Here is a 16,078-nt window from a genome sequence, read left to right as displayed (position 1 = left end):
CTAATTTGATACGCTTATGCGACGAGCTTGACAACACCTCCAGCTTCCTTGATCTTCTCCTCTGCCAACTTGGAGACGAATCGGGTCTTGACGATGAACGGTTGGTTGATCTTTCCTTTACCGAGCTGCGAAGGTGATCAAAGTCAAGATAAGAATCGGGCAAGGACAGATGAGAGACCAGGTCCAAGATGGTGTTTGTCGCTCTTGACCGGAAATGAGGTAAAAACTTATCACTCACGAGCTTGAATTTACCAAGGTGGACGAGGTCGATCACCGGGACGGTACCGGAAGGAGCGTCAACTTTGGCTTCTGGGAGGGAGATGAGCTATTATTCGAAAAGAGGATTGTCAGTCTCAAGTCTGCCTTTCCTCATTGTCCACCCCTGATCTGAGGCTGAGCCGCTAACTCACTTTATCAAGGTTGATGGTGGGCTTGTAGTAGTGGTTTTTGAGGAGGTGGTAGTGTCTCATACCAACTTTACCGAAGTAACCTGGGTGGTACTACGAACGGTGTAAGATGTCAGCTCCTGCGTCCTTGTCTTTCCAAGTTTATTCCGTCTCATTCTACGTCAATCCTCTGCTATCCCTTCCATCGACCTGACACATGTCCTCCATCCCATTTTTCTTGCTTGTGTCTATGCGCATGCCAAAGCGTGTTTCCCCCATCTGGCCCACAATCTGTCCCACTGTCCGATATCTCATCTTTGATTCCTCTTTCCTCTAATCCCTCCGTGCAGCCTCACTTCCTTCCATGCCTACTCCAACCGTTGATTCAGAAACGCTACTAACCTTGTCGAAGTTAGTTCTGTGGTGGTGTTGACCACCAGCAAGACCTCTACCACCTGGATGTTTTCTGTGTTTACCGACACGACCGTGACCGGCGGAAACGTGACCTCTGTGCTTTCGGGTGTTGGAGAATCGGGTAGGCATCTGGACAAGTGCGATGAATAAGTACTGGTGGTTGACAAGTGTTGCTTGAGCTAGATGTATGTGACTTACTTTGACCTTTTTTTGAGGGATGAGGAAGACCTGAAACCTAAGCAAGATTTGTTGAATTCAACAATAGTCGACAGACAGGACCGGAGAACCTCGAAGCACCAACGGCAAGAGCAACTGAGCATAGAGCTACAGGCAGCCAGAATCCAATGCCATGCATCACGCAAAGGGAATTAGGCAAATCTGCGTAGAAGAGCGAGTCAAGCATTGTGGCACCTCTAGAACCAGAGCGAAAACCCCTTTCGGCGTTAAGAGTTGGTGTAACCGACAGACTCGAAGCCTTGGCTAAAAGGCTTACGCAATTAAGCTTATGGACCATGCCGTTTCGGATCCGAGATGGAGGCCCGCATTTGTAACTTTGTCGAATGATTTATCCTGAATTACTCGCTCGTCCTGACATGAAATCATTCGAAACGAACATCATCATCATCTTCAAACAAAAGGCCATTCAGCTTAGGCATATATACCCAGGACATCTTCACCAAACAGCTGTGTAACTAGTACACAAGACCCTTTCTCCCCCTACCTGAACCCCAGTAGAACAAGCGATCACCATTTCGTCAATAAGGAAGCCTCATAAAAAGCTACAGGCCCAAAGCGGCATGTCCGCTCAGTCGAAGGTCGGCTCATGGCTTGAGAAAAACGACGGGACCGATGCTACCGAAGCGTACGACTCTGGATCGGAAGCATCAGACCCCGCTCGACCCAACGGAGTGACTGCCGCCAGTGCGGATGGGGACGAAGATGACGAGATCGATGACGGAGCTACGAGTGAAGCCATGGGCAAGAGAGAAGTGGAGGTCGATTGGGAAGCGATCATACCAAAGCTGCGAACTTCGTTGATGGACAAGAGCAAGAAGAGAAGGCAAGCCTTCATAGCGAGATATCTTTACGTATCTGATCAATGTAAGTGCTCTTCTCGGCTTGATTAATGTTGCACTTTGTCCTGATCTGTTTTGATAGCTCCCCCGCAAGCCCAAGTGCCGGCCATCATGACTTCTGTCTTATCGTGCATACCTCTGCTTGTTGACACCGATCATATCGACGACCTCGTCACGATACTGGAGGAGCTCGTCAAAAGAGACGAAAGTCTGCCGGATAGCTTGAAGTTGGGTGACAAGCTCGTCAAGTGGACCACGATGGAAGTAGAAAAGGTGACACAGCCATTGAAGGTGTAAGTCCTTTACTGTTGGTCCTGTTAGGGGTTCTCAGCTCATCAATACTTCAGGATACCCCCGCGGCTACTCTTCTCATACCTTTTCTTGACTTTGTCACTACTTTCGACACTTTCTGCATCGCGTGAACCTCCTGAGGCGTTCGTTGCTTCTACTCAAGGACAAGATCTTCTGCTCGATTTGGCTTTGGTCTTGGATACTATGCGAGCAGGAGAGGAAAAGATCAACTACGCAATGAGAGTCGCTCGAATGCGCAAAAAGTCAGGAATACGTACATGGCGAGTACTGAGAGAGGTACGTAAACAACCCGTTCCCCACCGCACATCTCCATTTAGCTTATACGTGCGAAACAGCTTCGACCTGCTTTACCAACGATACTCCATTCCTTACTTACTCGCTCGGTCTCAGTCCCTTCGAGACTATCCGTTCTCATATCCCATGTCATCGGAGTTCTGTTGAGGCTCAAGGCGCCAGGTAAAGGGAGGGAGGTCGAAGTAAAAGATGGCAGAGAAGTCGTGGAGAAGGAAAAGGACGCTATAATCAATTTTTACACGACGAATGTTCTGGGCTCCAAAACATCGATTCCTCGACATACTTCCCAAGTCTTATCTGAATTCTTGGGCGAATACGTTTCGTACCAGGAATTGACGGAAAAGATGATCCCTCAAGCTGAAAAAAAGTTGTTGCGATCGCCTGAACACGCTCTAGAAACGACAGCCGACCTGCTCAATATATGCCCGCATGACATCTCAGCTATTCTCCCGACGAAGCTTGTGCCTTCCACCTTGTCATCATCGAAATCTTCTAATGCGGAAACAAGAGCCAAATCTGTCACTCTGATGCGTGCTATCATCAAGCGCTGTAGTGATGAGAAGGTGTTGGCCAAGATCGCGACTGAGATCTTGGCTCTGCCCAAAACCGGCAAAACAGCGAGTCCGGAACATAGAGCGATACTATTCACGATGGCTGCCGATCTCATTCCATCCGACGCTGTCTCGTCAATTGTAGTCGACACTTTGCCCGGACTTGTGGCAAAAGAGGGGAACGAACCTGCATTCCATGCGCTGAATTCTGCCCTTGCACCACATCTAGCCTATCTGCTCACCTCGAACAAGCCTATCGCTGCCTCGGCCAGCTCCGCTTTGGTCAAGGAGCTCAACTCGACTAAGATCTCAACCAGACGAGGACTCTCAATCGCTGTAGGTGAAGCAGTCTGGCGGGTGAAGGAATCGGGCCAACAGTTCTCGGTAGAAGGAGAGAGATTGATCGCTCAAATCGCGCCAGCACTAGACACGAATCTGAGAGCCGCTTCGACCTGTCTACCTGCCAATGCCGCTGGCTTCCTGGAAGGTTACGTAGCTTTGGCTTTGGCTTTGGGTCCGCTGAGTGGCATGCCCTCGGCTGCTAAGCTAACTTCCAGCCCTGCCATGGAGGGTATCCTGGCTACTTCGCCCAAACCGTCCTTTGTTCTTAATGATAAGGTACATATCAAACTACCCGCTGAAGAGGATGAGAAGTGGTTATTGAGATCATTGGAGAGCATTGTTGGATCTTCGGCTACAAAGGTCAATACTTCGGCAGCTAGGTAGGTCGTTCGTCGCGCAGGAATGTATGGTTGCAGCTGACACTGTTCTCAGGGTTGCTATCGGTCTTACCTTCATTCACCTCGCCTTCGATTCGAAGTCCAAGAATACCCGAAGAGACACCTTGGCGGTATTGTCACATCTGGTCAAGCGAAATCCCAAGCAAGTCAGTCGGATCGTGCGAGAAGCCTTAAAAGTATGGTTGAAAATGCACGACGAACGAAAGGCAGTCACTAAATTGAAAGCTTCGGCTGAAGATGACGAGACTGTGGTTTCCAAATCAAGGGATATCGGAAGACTCCTATCGGCCATATTCGTCTCTGCGCCCGATACCGAGAAGACACTGCTAGAAGATTTAGCGGTTGACTACATTGTACTTGCCCATCACCCTGAGATTGGTCCTGAAGCGCAGACATCGTGGATTGGCCTCACTCAAAGTTTAGGCTTAGATCCTGCCGCGGTCGCCCGTGACGAGCAAGAAAGGATACTTAAAAACCTGATGGATGCAGCTGGCACACCCCCCGAGGTTGGTTTGCGCTCGTTACTTTGACTGCTGAGTGTTAGACGCTGACGATTTGACAGGACCCTCGATTGGCTGAAGCGGCTTACCACGCAATAACGACCCTAGCTTTCATCTCACCATCAATCTATGTCCCTGCGGTACTTGACCGACTGAGAAGTGATCTCGACCCAGCCAATCTAGAATTCATAGGCTTGGAAGAAAGGGGAATATGGGCTACCCCCTCCGATCAGATGTTCGCGGATGTCCTGAATAGCAAGAAGGATTCGGGGCCGGACAACAAGAACAGCAAGAATTACGCAACCGAGAAATGGGAGCAAGAAGTACGGGAATCATTAGCCAAGAAGAAGGCTACCCAGATCGGTGCCAAGTTATCCAAAGCCGACCAAGCACTTGTCAATGCTCAATTGGCCAAAGAGGCGGAAATCAGAAATCAAATCGCCAAAGTACAAGGACAACTCCGACGCGGTGTGGAACTCGTTGCGGCACTCACAAATAGTCTGTCTGAGGAAACTCGGAAATATGTTGACGAATTAGCGAAGTTATTACTTGGTAGCGTATTCGCCTCGGGAAACTTCTTGGTGGATGGTAGAGCATTCGACGTCTTCATCGTAAGCCACGTCACGTCATGTATGCAGGATGGAAAGCTCATATCGTTGTGATCATAGGGCCTGGGAACGCTTGCTGCTGACCGGCTGGGGGAGACGCGACGGATGTTAGCTGCAGCTATTTTGAGGAGCAATGAGGTGCCCCTGATAAGCGAGGACTATCTGGAGGAGCCTGTGGGAGGTAAATTAGCGGAAACATCGGGCGCGGTTCAAGCTGACATGTCTGGTCAGAACTTGTGACACGAATACTGCATCAATTGCATTTCCTCGCCGAACAGACTCCCTTGGATAGCACCACGTATTCCCTCACCAGTCTTCTGTTGACTCAAGTAGTATCGAAAGGAGGGATTGGAACGGAATCTTCGCAGAGCGATGAGGCTCAAGAACAATTGACACTAGTGAGCTTCCCAGTATAAATGTAACGCATCCATGCTAACGTCAAAGTCAGGTGGTGAACATCATTGCTGCTTGTGTCGGAGAATGTGAGATCACGATCCACCTTGCTAGACATCAGCTGATGCCCTTTTGCAGTCACGAACGACGCCTACCCTCGATTGCAAACGATCCGAGACCTTCTACACGTCATCGGTACCTACTCCAAGCTTGCCAAGGATGCTGTTTCAGCTCTGGCAGATCTTGGAGCAGCGATCAAAGATGTCGCTTCTACCGCAGAAATCTCCGAGATGATTGCTGGTACCCTTTCGAAGGACTCCAACGTCAGGAACGCTGCTTTGCAAGCATTACAGGTGAGTAGCCTTAACCGGAGTGTCTTCCTCGCTGATACTGACTGTGTATCCATAGCCTGTGGATCTGACTGAACTGGACTACTCGGAGGAATTGTGGATCGCCATTCATGATGATGACGAGCAGAACGCCAATCTTGCTCTGCATATCTGGGAGGACAATGGTCATGATCTACCTGAGATATACTTGACTTCGTTACTGAAATACCTCAGTCAGTTCTTCGACTTGTTCGCATGCGCGGGCGATAGCTGACTTCAGTACAGGTCACGGAAGTGCTGCTGTTCGACTGGGATGCGCGCGAGCACTTGCGGATGGCGCTGAGCAATACCCTACTCAGGTAGAACCGACTGTCCAAGGTTTACGAGAACTTTATGCTGAGAAGGCCAAGTTGCTGGTGCCGGAATATGACCGATTCGTGAGTATTCTCTCGATCAAACATGACTCATGCGCCGCTTGCCACTGACAATAGTTTGCCAGGGTATGGTTATCCTGGAGACTGTGAACCGACAAGATCCATGGGAAGCGCGAGTGGCTATTGCAACCGCTCTCGAGAGGCTCGCTCCACTCCTGTCAACCTCAATGATCTCACCAATCTTCGAATTCTTGATCAATGAAGAGCCTCTAGGTGACCGACACTCAGAGGTCAGACGATCGATGCTGAATGCCGCGATCGCTATCATCGATATACATGGTGGAGAAGCTGTTGCGAGCTTGATGAAGCGATTCGAGGATTATTTGGGATCGGCTACTCCAAGTTCCGAGACTGACGATTACATCAAGGAAGCTGTTGTTATTGTAAGTCATCCAAATTTACCCGTGATGTCGTTCAGAACTGTTGGACGACTTGCTGACCTGCAACAAATATAGTTATTCGGTAGATTGGCCAGACATCTTGATCCGACCGATTCTCGAATACCGCAGGTCGTTGACCGATTAGTAGATGCTTTGAACACACCTTCCGAATTGGTCCAATCAGCCGTTGCGGACTGTTTGCCTCCCTTAGTAGCTGGAATGGGAGAAGAAGTGGAATACCTTGTTGACAGGCTCTACTCCACCTTGACCACCGGAGCCAAATATGCTGCTAGACGAGGTGCGGCATATGGACTCGCTGGTGTGGTCAAAGGTCGAGGTTTGCAATCGTTGAAAGAATACGATCTCATGGACAAGCTCAAGGAGGCCGGAGAAGAAAAGAGCGCTTATCAAGGCAGACAAGGTGCCGTGTTTGCCTACGAGACGCTCACATCGACACTTGGGAAGATCTTTGAGCCGTATATCATCGAATTGGTTCCCCAACTTCTTGCGTTATTCGGTGACGGTAATGCCGATGTCAGAGAAGCTGTCCAAGATGCCTCGAAAGTCATCATGTCCAAGATCTCTGGTCACTGTGTCAAATTAATGTTACCAACCTTGCTTGATGCCCTTGAGGAGAAACAGTGGAGAACCAAGAAGGGTGCAATCGAGCTACTGGGGTAAGTAAATGCGGCCGCTGCGCCGTTTAGATTTGGTAGAGTGCTAACAACTCGCTGCACAGAGCTATGGCTTTCTGTGCTCCTCGGCAGTTGTCTCTTTCCCTACCGACAATCATCCCTCATCTCACTGGAGTAATCAACGATTCTCACGCTCAAGTCAAATCAGCAGCCAACACAAGTCTGAAGCGATTCGGCGAAGTCTTGAACAATCCCGAGGTCAAATCTATCCAGAGCACATTGATGAAGGCTCTTGCCGACCCAACAGCCAAGACCAATACTGCCTTGACATCATTGCTCAAAACCACTTTCGAGCACTACTTGGATGCCCCTTCGCTGGCTTTGGTCATGCCGATCATTGATCGAGGATTAAGGCAACGATCATCGGAGACAAAACGAAAAGCCGCTCAGATTGTTGGTAACATGGCTTCTCTAACTGAAACCCGAGACTTGGTGCCATATCTCAACGAGCTTATGCCCTTGGTACATGAAGTCCTGGTCGATCCCGTTCCCGAAGCCAGAGCTACTGCGGCCAAGTCACTCGGAACTTTAGTCGAGCGATTAGGAGAGACCAGCTTCCCTAATCTTGTCAACGAACTTCTTGGAACGCTCCGATCCGATACCAGCGGAGTGGACAGACAAGGTGCAGCTCAAGGTTTATCAGAAGTACTCAGTGGACTGGGTATGGAGAAGTTGGAAGGCCTCTTACCGGAGATCATCACGAACACTGCCAGTCCCCGACCATACGTCAGAGAAGGATTCATCTCCCTCCTGGTCTACTTACCGGCTACTTTCGGACATCGATTCGCCCCTCATTTGGGTAGAGTCATACCTCCCATCCTGAATGGTCTTGCGGACGATTCGGAATATGTGCGAGAAGCGTCCATGCGGGCTGGTAAGATGATCATCGCCAATTACTCTTCAAAGGCTATCGACTTGTTGTTGCCGGAATTGGAGAAGGGTATGATCGATGCTTCGTGGAGAATCAGAGTGAGTGCCTGGCTCTGTACCTTATGCCTAATCCAGATAGCTGATAATGCGATACACAATGTAGCAATCTTCCATCTCGCTCACCGGAGAACTGCTGTACCGAGTCACCGGTATCAGCGGCAAAGTGGAATTGGAAGAAGACGAAGCTCCAGCTCAATCTGCGGATGCCGCTCGAAAGGCACTCCTCGAAGCCCTCGGTCAAGAAAGACGGGACAGAGTCCTTGCTACTTTATACATTGTCCGACAAGATGCTGTCTCGATCGTCAGACAAGCTTCTATCCATATCTGGAAAGCCCTTGTACAAAGTGAGTCGGACCGTGTTCTCTACCAGTCGTCCGATCCTTCGACTCCTACTCGTGCACCAGCGATCGGAAGTTGACCATTCGTGTTCAGACACACCTCGAACGACCCGAGAAATCTTGCCTGTGCTCATGCAATTGCTTATGTCTCTTCTTGGAAGTCCCGAGGTCGAGCAACAAGAGGTGAGTCCTGAATCAATTCGTCAAGATTGAAGTCTTTGCTGACGATCATCTCTCCATTGCTCTGCGATTTTGCCCCTCCGTCCATCCTATAGACCGCCTCGCGAACGCTTGGAGAGCTCTGTCGAAAGAACGGAGAACGTATTTTCGGCGAGATCATCCCCATCTTGCAAAAAGCCATTTCTGCCCCCGACGCACGAAGCAAAGAAGGTGCATGTTTGGCATTTGCAGATGTCATGGCGGCCACCAACAAAGAAGTCATCTCCGACCACGAAGACGCGATCATCTCATCCGTGCGAGCTGCTCTCGTCGATACCGAGCCTTCTGTCAGGGCTGCCGCAGCCCGAACTTTCGACGCCATGCAACATTACATGGGTGCCAAGGCTATCGACCAAACCATCCCTACGCTTTTGGAGGCTATGAGAAACCCAGGAGAAACCTCCGAGACTGCCCTCAAGGCTTTACAAGAAGTTATGAGTGTCAGGGCAAACTCCGTATTCCCCGTCCTCATTCCTACACTCATAGCTCAGCCCATCACAGCATTCAACGCCAGAGCTCTCGGTCAGCTTGTCAAGGTGGCAGGATCCGCGCTCAACAGAAGATTGGATACGGTTCTCGGTGCTTTGGTCAAGTCGCTGGAGAAGGAAAAAGACGAATATGTTCTTGGCGAGCTCAATTCGGCTATCGAATCTCTACTCGCCTCAGTCGAAGATGCGGATGGTATCCACTTATTGGAGATGCTGCTCATTGGATGGGCTAAAGATCCTAACCCCGTCAGAAGAGCTACAGCATGTGACCTCTTCGGAACACTGTGTCAAGTCAATACCGAAGCCGACACCACGGAATACCGAGTTGACTGGATCCGAATCCTTATCACTCTTTTCGACGATTCGACGGAAGCTGTGGTGGATTCAGCTTGGAAGGCGTTAGACCACTTCGTCAAGACGGTAGACAAGGATGAACTTGAAGATCTTGTTGTACCCTTGAGAAGATCGATTGAATCGTCGGGAGCACCAAGCCGGACTGTACCTGGTTTCTCCCGAACCAAGGGTGTTCAATCGATCGTGCCTATCCTCTTGGCTGGTGTATTGAGCGGTACTCAAGAGCAAAGAGAACAAGCTGCATTGGGTATTGGAGAATTGGTCAAGCGAACTACTGAGGCTGCGATCAAACCTTATATCATCCAATTGACTGGTCCATTGATCAGGGTCATTTCCGGTCAAGCTATTGCTCCCCAGATCAAGTCTGCCATGTGAGTTTTAGCCACCTATCTCTGAACCAGGACGTCGAAGGGAAGACATTAGCTGATTGGGGCAAAAATCTCCGTTCCAGTTTGCTCACGTTGACGGTGTTATTGGAAGAAGTACCGCAATTGGTCAAGCCTTTCCACCCCCAATTGACGAGAACGTTTGTCAAGTCTGCCGCGGATCCGGCGGCTGTGTCTGTGAGAAACAGGGCGGCTGCCGGTCTTGGGGCATTGATGAAGCACCAGGTAAGTCCTACTTCGAATATTGCCTCAAGAGACCTTCTCATCGCCTCTTCTTGCTCTTCCTACCATGCTCATCGTTGCTCAAGGGCGTGACGTGCGGATGACCAGCTGACTTCATGTTTCTGCCCAGCCTCGAGTGGATCCCTTGATCACGGAATTGATAGGTGGTATCCGAGCAGGAGACAACGAGATCGCACCCTCTATGGCTTACGCCCTTGCAGCTGTGTGCAAGAGCGCAGGAAAGAACATTGGTGCGGGTGCCAGAGCGCAGATCACCGAATTGGTCGAAGAGGCTTTCACAGCTGGAAAAAACGGTGAATCTCACTTGACCCATTCCTTGCCCATGCGTGATATGCGATGGTAATGAGGTCCGAGAGAATTGGTCGCTGATCCCTGAGTCTGCTTTTTCTGCTTTTGCCGTTTGCAGAAAACTACAATACAGCAATTTCCCACGTCGTATCAGGATTAGCCCTGAACGATTCTTCGTCAATCGCCAATATCGTGGAAGATTTCCTGGCTTCGGCAGATTACAAGCCCACATCGTTGATCTCGTTGATCATCTTGTCGATATTGGAAGAATCACCGGAGACTTTCTACGAGCTAGATGTGATCGAAGATATCACTCGAAAAGTCATGTTAAGTATATCGACGAATGAATTGGGTCCGTCGGTGCAGAGACCTGCAAGAGAGTCTAGGGAGATTCTGAGGAAAGGAAAGTTCGGGGATGATGAGAAGGTACAAGCTATTTTGAGGTGATCTGACACGTGTCAGGCATAAGATCAGGTCAGACAGGATAGGGAGAATAGAATAGAGTATAATCTGCGAGGAAATATATCAGACATCAAATATATACCCAAATTTAGAATGCATTGACCATCAAGATTGTCCAATCTCAAGACTCCGATGGAGCTCAGGCAATGTTGATTTGCAAGATGTGCATACCGTGGAACCAAGCTATCGTATACATGGTTCGATCGCAAGCAATATATACAACGCCAAAGCAAAGATGCCCGAAATGGAAGGTGAATGAAATGGCAAGCATGGAAATCGTGACTGTTACTTCGTTATCATTATCATTCAGAGCTTGGGAGCACCAGTTGAATGTTCAAGACCTCCCTTTCTTCGCTGGAGATTCCTCATAGCTAATCTCAGCTAACGAATCCAAATGACCATGAGACCTCTTCATCCCGCTCTTCGGGACTTGATCTTCCATTTTGGGTTTCGAATTGGAGCTTGAAGTAACGTTCGAGGTAGGTATCATTCCCTCGATCGAAAGTTTTATCTCCGTTATCCTGCAGAGAGCAAGATCGCGTACGTATAACTATCGTCAGCTCTTGCCGAGGATATGCGCTTTGGATGCTCACGGAGTGAAAGACATACCTCATCGATAGTTTTCGGTTTGCGGGTGCGTACTCAAACGCCTTCTTGTAGAGTTCCAGGGCACCATGTAAGTTACCGCTGATCCGTTGCCCCGTGTCAGCAAGGAACCGCACAAAAAACATAGTTGGTTGGAGAACATACCTGTGATGTAATTTCCTAGCATGAGAAACTATCACTCTGGCTCGCTCATCCTTCTCTGCTTCTGACATCTTTGACATTGTGTCATGACCCACGTTCTGCGGTATCGGATCTACCACTACCACAGGCTTTGCGTCGATACATTCCGTCTCCGTACCCACAGAAACGAGTTCAGGTTTGGTTTTCTCTGCCTGGATAGCCATCTGCTCGGAGACAATCTTCTGTATCTGAACCGTCATTACGCATCACAAGGTGAGCTACACATACCAACTCGCTTGGAGTTGCGCAGCCTGACGTACCCTCCGATCAAGTTGTTGATCCGTCATGCCCTTGTTCAGATCGGACCTGTCTTTGTCTGTCGTGCATTTCCCGGCAGTGGTGTTTTCCTTTACATCCTGCAAGATCGTATTACCACCACGCATGGATGGGGTATTGGTGAATATACTCGAGAGGGCGACTCGACATGTAGGCGCTGAATGTCTTGGACCAGATCCCGTGTGCACCTTGAATGCCGGATTGGCGGCTTTGGTAGCGCGTGGCAAAGGTGCTGATACTCTTCTTGTCTCTGCACCAGAATGCAATATCAATTTAAGCTCTTTAGAGAACGCTGAGCGATGTTCAGCTTACTGTGATCAGGGACAGTCAAGCGATTCTCTACAGATTTCAACTTCTTTGCGAATCTGTTTGACCACTGCGTCAGCTGCTTGACATGTTGTCTTTCTTATATTATGTTTCTTGAAGTTGGAACAGGTTGAGGTTACTGACTGTAAAGTATTGATCGTGTCTCTTGCAAATTTTTCTCCTGGTGCCAGGCAGCATATCAAAAGACCCTGCGAAGAGCCTCCCAAGGCATCTAGAAGAGGCGCATGTCAGCTATTGTCGGACGGCTTCCATACCCGTCACTGAAGCGCACCTTGAAGTAACCTAGTGAGCTTAGAGTCTCGATACGGAATGAAAGCAGTTCCGCTGCCTTTGTGTCCTCTCTTAGCCTTTTCGTTGAGAGCATCAATCACTTTGCCCAGAGTTGTGAGAGAGGTGTTGATGGCGGAGCTCTATAGCAGATGTCAGCTGATTCCAGAGGATGATGGCCAATGAAAGCTAACCTCTCGCATGCGCTCTTTATCGTTTCCAGTCAGATTGTTGTTTTCCGACCCAGCCAGGTCGGTGAGCTGTGGATCCGTTGATTAACATTAGCAAATCGCACATTGTAGCTTGTGATGAGCAGACTTGCGCAGATCTTCCCATGTTGTGTGGTGTGTCCTGCGTCTGAGCCCGGGTGCTGGAGGTATATGGTCAAGATCGCATGAGAGCGCGAAGACGACGAATTCAGCTTGGTCGAAGCTGTTTTACGTGTCTTGGCAGCAGCACTGTGACGTACATTTCGGGAATCAGCGAGAGATGTCGATGAACAGTGGCAGGAACAGGCTGAACCCACTCGTATATAATGTCGAATTCCGTGACTGAATTTATAGGCTGGATGATCAAGTCTGCAACTACATTTTGACCTTCTGCTGACGTGCGTATGTCCCTCTTTTTGGGCTATTACGATCGATAGCGAGTCAGCTTATCCGGCGAGATAAACGCGATATAAAATTAAGCTGACCTCCGAGCGGTCTCCCAAAAGATCGTAAACCTCGTCCTTCAAGATTTCCTGGAACATCGAGCTCAGGTCAGTAACAGTCCTCCGGGATATCAAGAGGGTGAAGGTTGCACACTGACCACGTGTGAGAAGGAGACCGAGAAAGGATTTGGAGTTTCCGATTGTTTACGGAAAATGCTCTGTACAAGGTCAGCAGGGGGGAGCTGGGTAAGGCGTTCCGTGTGTGCTTTTGGACAACTTACTTCTATCGTCCTTGGTATGATACCTGGATCTGATTGATTCCCTTGCATCGTCTGTAAGGCTCCTGTCAGCTATTTTACATGATGCGGATTGCTGGGATTGGGCTTACATGTGTCTTTCCCGATCCAGTCACTCCGTATGTGAATATAGTTGTATTCTTTCGAATTCCCTAAATGAGCTGCCGTATCGCGTAAGAATGAAGGTTACGAAAGCTTACTTGACCAGCAATTGCTTGTTCGATCCTTCCTTCATCTCGTAAGCTATATCTCGCACAGACATCGCAGGCTAGCTTACATGGGTTTCACGCATTCGAAAACCTCTTCCTGGGTGCTGGGAGCATCATGACACTTGTCCAGGCTGAGAGGGTAAAAGCTGTCAGCCCGCATTCCTAGCAGTCCCTTGGTCCGGTGGTGCTCACTCAAAGTGATATCTCTTGTCATTCTCCTTGTTCATCGCTGATATGCTATTACCGCTGATCTTGATTGCATCGGGGTTGACGAAACCGTCGTTTGGGCATGTCGGTCGGAGGCGAACATGGCACGCTATAGATTTCGAAATCGACATATTTGTGGTCGAAGAAAGCAAGTATCCTCTACAGACTCGTTCTGCTCTTGTGGGAATGATCGATATATTTACTTGTCGTTCATCTAGTATGGTGTTCGGTGTATCTGTCACTCTCGAATAAATGCAATGTCAACAATGGACATGTAGAAGGAATCGTTCAACCTCCACCCTGATCGACAAACAGCGAATGGAGATGCATTGATCTCCGCAAAAAGCAGTCGCGTCTAGCAGAGTAGATTGGTGGAGTGTCAACAAATAAAACAAATCGAGGAGTCGTAGCGGGACGATGAATATGCATTGCTCATTGACATATAAAACTCAACAAGGTATCGCCTTCCATAGAACGTCAATTCATCGGTCCAAGATCAGTAACAGATATGGGGGCAGTAGCGACATCATCAGCGACATCAAACTTGGGGGCTTCGAGCTTACACCAGGCTGTAGAGCAGTGAGTTCACTTGGGCCTTCGACGAAGAAAAGAAAAAGCCCATAAGAGCTCACAATCCCATATTGATATACATACACCACCCACCGTAGAATCTCTTCAGCTGCTTCATCAGGCTTCAATGTTTTGGAGAATCGAGACCGATTCCTGGAGAGAGCGCTGCGAGATGTAACGCTAAACAGTAACGATTCAGCTATGATGATGGACCCGAATAATCCGATCTTAGTGAGAGAAGAGATGGAATCGCAGAAGGTGAGACTCATTCGCATTTTGCACTCATCACCATGCTCATGGTGGTCTCGTGCCAGGACTACTTTCGTCGAATCAAGTTCACGTATCTCGAACAACAAGCGAAAAGGCATTTTCTCAGTTCGATCATGGGCGATGAACCCCAAAGGGTCGAACCCGGAGAAAACGAAGAAAGGGGTAGGTCTACATCAGTGGTCTTCAATGGATTATGGAGAAGGTGGCTCAGCTGACTGGCTCTACCGCAGAGCTGATCAACGCGGAGAAGAAGAAAATTCTGAAAGAGACTAAATCCGGCATTGATGAGATGCGAAGTCTGACAGTCAAATTGGCCGAGGAAAACGCTAAGAGTAAGCCATCCTTCCTGTTGGTTTTCATCATCACGCAGCTGATATGATTCTCGCAGAGCACGTTGTGATGTCTGAAAGGCTGTCCGAGGCCCAAGTTCTGCAAAAGCAGATAAGGGATATGGAATTGGAATTAGCTAGAATCAAAGCTACTCACCCTCCCGAAAACGTGAGCTCGATCGTGCAGGATATCTTGCGAAGAGCCAGCTGACAAATTTTACAACGGCGTAGCGAATGACCACTACTCAAGCAAACGATACACTCGACGCCCAAATAGTGGAGATGGAAAGATTGACAGACGCGATCTCCTCTGCGCAAGTACAGACGGATTCGACAAGAGAAGAGCTTGCGAGGGTTGCTAAGGAGGTATGTGATCGTCACCAAGAGATTAGGGCATCATGGGAAAAGCATTTCATCAGAGGATTGATGTTTGCATGGACAGGTTCAAAGGCTCGGTCGCGAACGTGAAAGGGAAGAAGCGCGAGCTAAGGAAGTTAGAGAAGGTCGTGAAGCGGGAGATACCAAAGTGGACGAAATCTGCCGGTGGTACGTTGACTCCTGCCGTGCGGAGTTGGTTTGTTCCACGTTGACACTTGCTGACTCTCTTGAGTATAGGTATTCATCCTCCATGGCATTTTATCGATCTTTACTGGGTATACAGTCTGTCAAAGCTGTATCAGACAACGAGCTGCATATGGAATACGATGTCCCCAACGGTCCGGTCATCTTGGCTTTGATGTTCGATGAGGTGACAAAACGATTCGTCGATGCGAACGTGAGTATAACTCTTCCGTCGAATGACGTAACGTGGTCCGTAGTTGCCTTGAATTGAATGATTGTTGCTTATTTCGAATATCTCTATGAAATAGCTTATCGGCAGCGATATCGACATCTCGGAATGCGTCAGTATCGCAGCTGGCGCGAACGATGTTCCGGGATTGGTGTCTGACGTCTTGCTCAGACTGAGACCGGCGTAGATGTTTTCTGTCCCGCTTTCGGGGCCTGATTTTCAGTTGTATATATATTGGGCATGTATCCTGACTCTGAGTCTGACTCTGACTCTGACTTT

General features: G+C 49.0%; 4 protein-coding genes across 4 annotated transcripts; 2 read left to right on the top strand and 2 right to left on the bottom strand.

Annotated features, from left to right (window-relative positions):
• Positions 1–14: 14 nt before the first annotated feature.
• Positions 15–929, bottom strand: I303_103755 (60S ribosomal protein uL15; the record flags this gene model as incomplete). Its single annotated transcript, XM_018407088.1, has 4 exons — positions 15–125; positions 239–325; positions 411–500; positions 789–929. The coding sequence occupies 4 exons, from the start codon at positions 927–929 to the stop codon at positions 15–17; spliced, it is 429 nt and encodes a 142-aa protein (XP_018263896.1).
• A 668-nt stretch (positions 930–1,597) lies between these two features.
• I303_103754 (uncharacterized protein) lies at positions 1,598–10,805 on the top strand (the record flags this gene model as incomplete). The annotated part of the gene is made up of 21 exons (XM_018407087.1): positions 1,598–1,901; positions 1,959–2,169; positions 2,224–2,464; positions 2,524–3,755; positions 3,808–4,279; positions 4,336–4,884; positions 4,942–5,062; positions 5,113–5,279; positions 5,330–5,363; positions 5,413–5,627; positions 5,683–5,836; positions 5,889–6,040; positions 6,103–6,420; positions 6,493–7,094; positions 7,157–8,081; positions 8,146–8,386; positions 8,475–8,563; positions 8,656–9,812; positions 9,893–10,052; positions 10,180–10,363; positions 10,477–10,805. 21 exons carry the CDS (start codon positions 1,598–1,600, stop codon positions 10,803–10,805), a joined length of 7,857 nt encoding a protein of 2,618 aa, XP_018263895.1.
• Positions 10,806–11,154: 349 nt separating this feature from the next.
• I303_103753 (uncharacterized protein) lies at positions 11,155–13,971 on the bottom strand (the record flags this gene model as incomplete). The annotated part of the gene is made up of 17 exons (XM_065968837.1): positions 11,155–11,341; positions 11,430–11,507; positions 11,571–11,794; positions 11,867–12,132; positions 12,195–12,247; positions 12,333–12,420; positions 12,481–12,619; positions 12,671–12,736; positions 12,799–12,934; positions 13,003–13,106; positions 13,171–13,218; positions 13,287–13,346; positions 13,410–13,460; positions 13,517–13,564; positions 13,625–13,649; positions 13,702–13,764; positions 13,826–13,971. The coding sequence occupies 17 exons, from the start codon at positions 13,969–13,971 to the stop codon at positions 11,155–11,157; spliced, it is 1,782 nt and encodes a 593-aa protein (XP_065824909.1).
• A 377-nt stretch (positions 13,972–14,348) lies between these two features.
• I303_103752 (uncharacterized protein) lies at positions 14,349–15,986 on the top strand (the record flags this gene model as incomplete). The annotated part of the gene is made up of 9 exons (XM_018407085.1): positions 14,349–14,419; positions 14,509–14,668; positions 14,725–14,842; positions 14,911–15,012; positions 15,069–15,178; positions 15,241–15,375; positions 15,452–15,555; positions 15,625–15,784; positions 15,879–15,986. The coding sequence occupies 9 exons, from the start codon at positions 14,349–14,351 to the stop codon at positions 15,984–15,986; spliced, it is 1,068 nt and encodes a 355-aa protein (XP_018263893.1).
• Positions 15,987–16,078: the final 92 nt, after the last annotated feature.

The sequence above is a fragment of the Kwoniella dejecticola genome, chromosome 4, assembly GCF_000512565.2.
Source record: "Kwoniella dejecticola CBS 10117 chromosome 4, complete sequence".
Taxonomy (NCBI): domain Eukaryota; kingdom Fungi; phylum Basidiomycota; class Tremellomycetes; order Tremellales; family Cryptococcaceae; genus Kwoniella; species Kwoniella dejecticola.
This window is presented reverse-complemented; position numbering and strand designations above follow the sequence as displayed.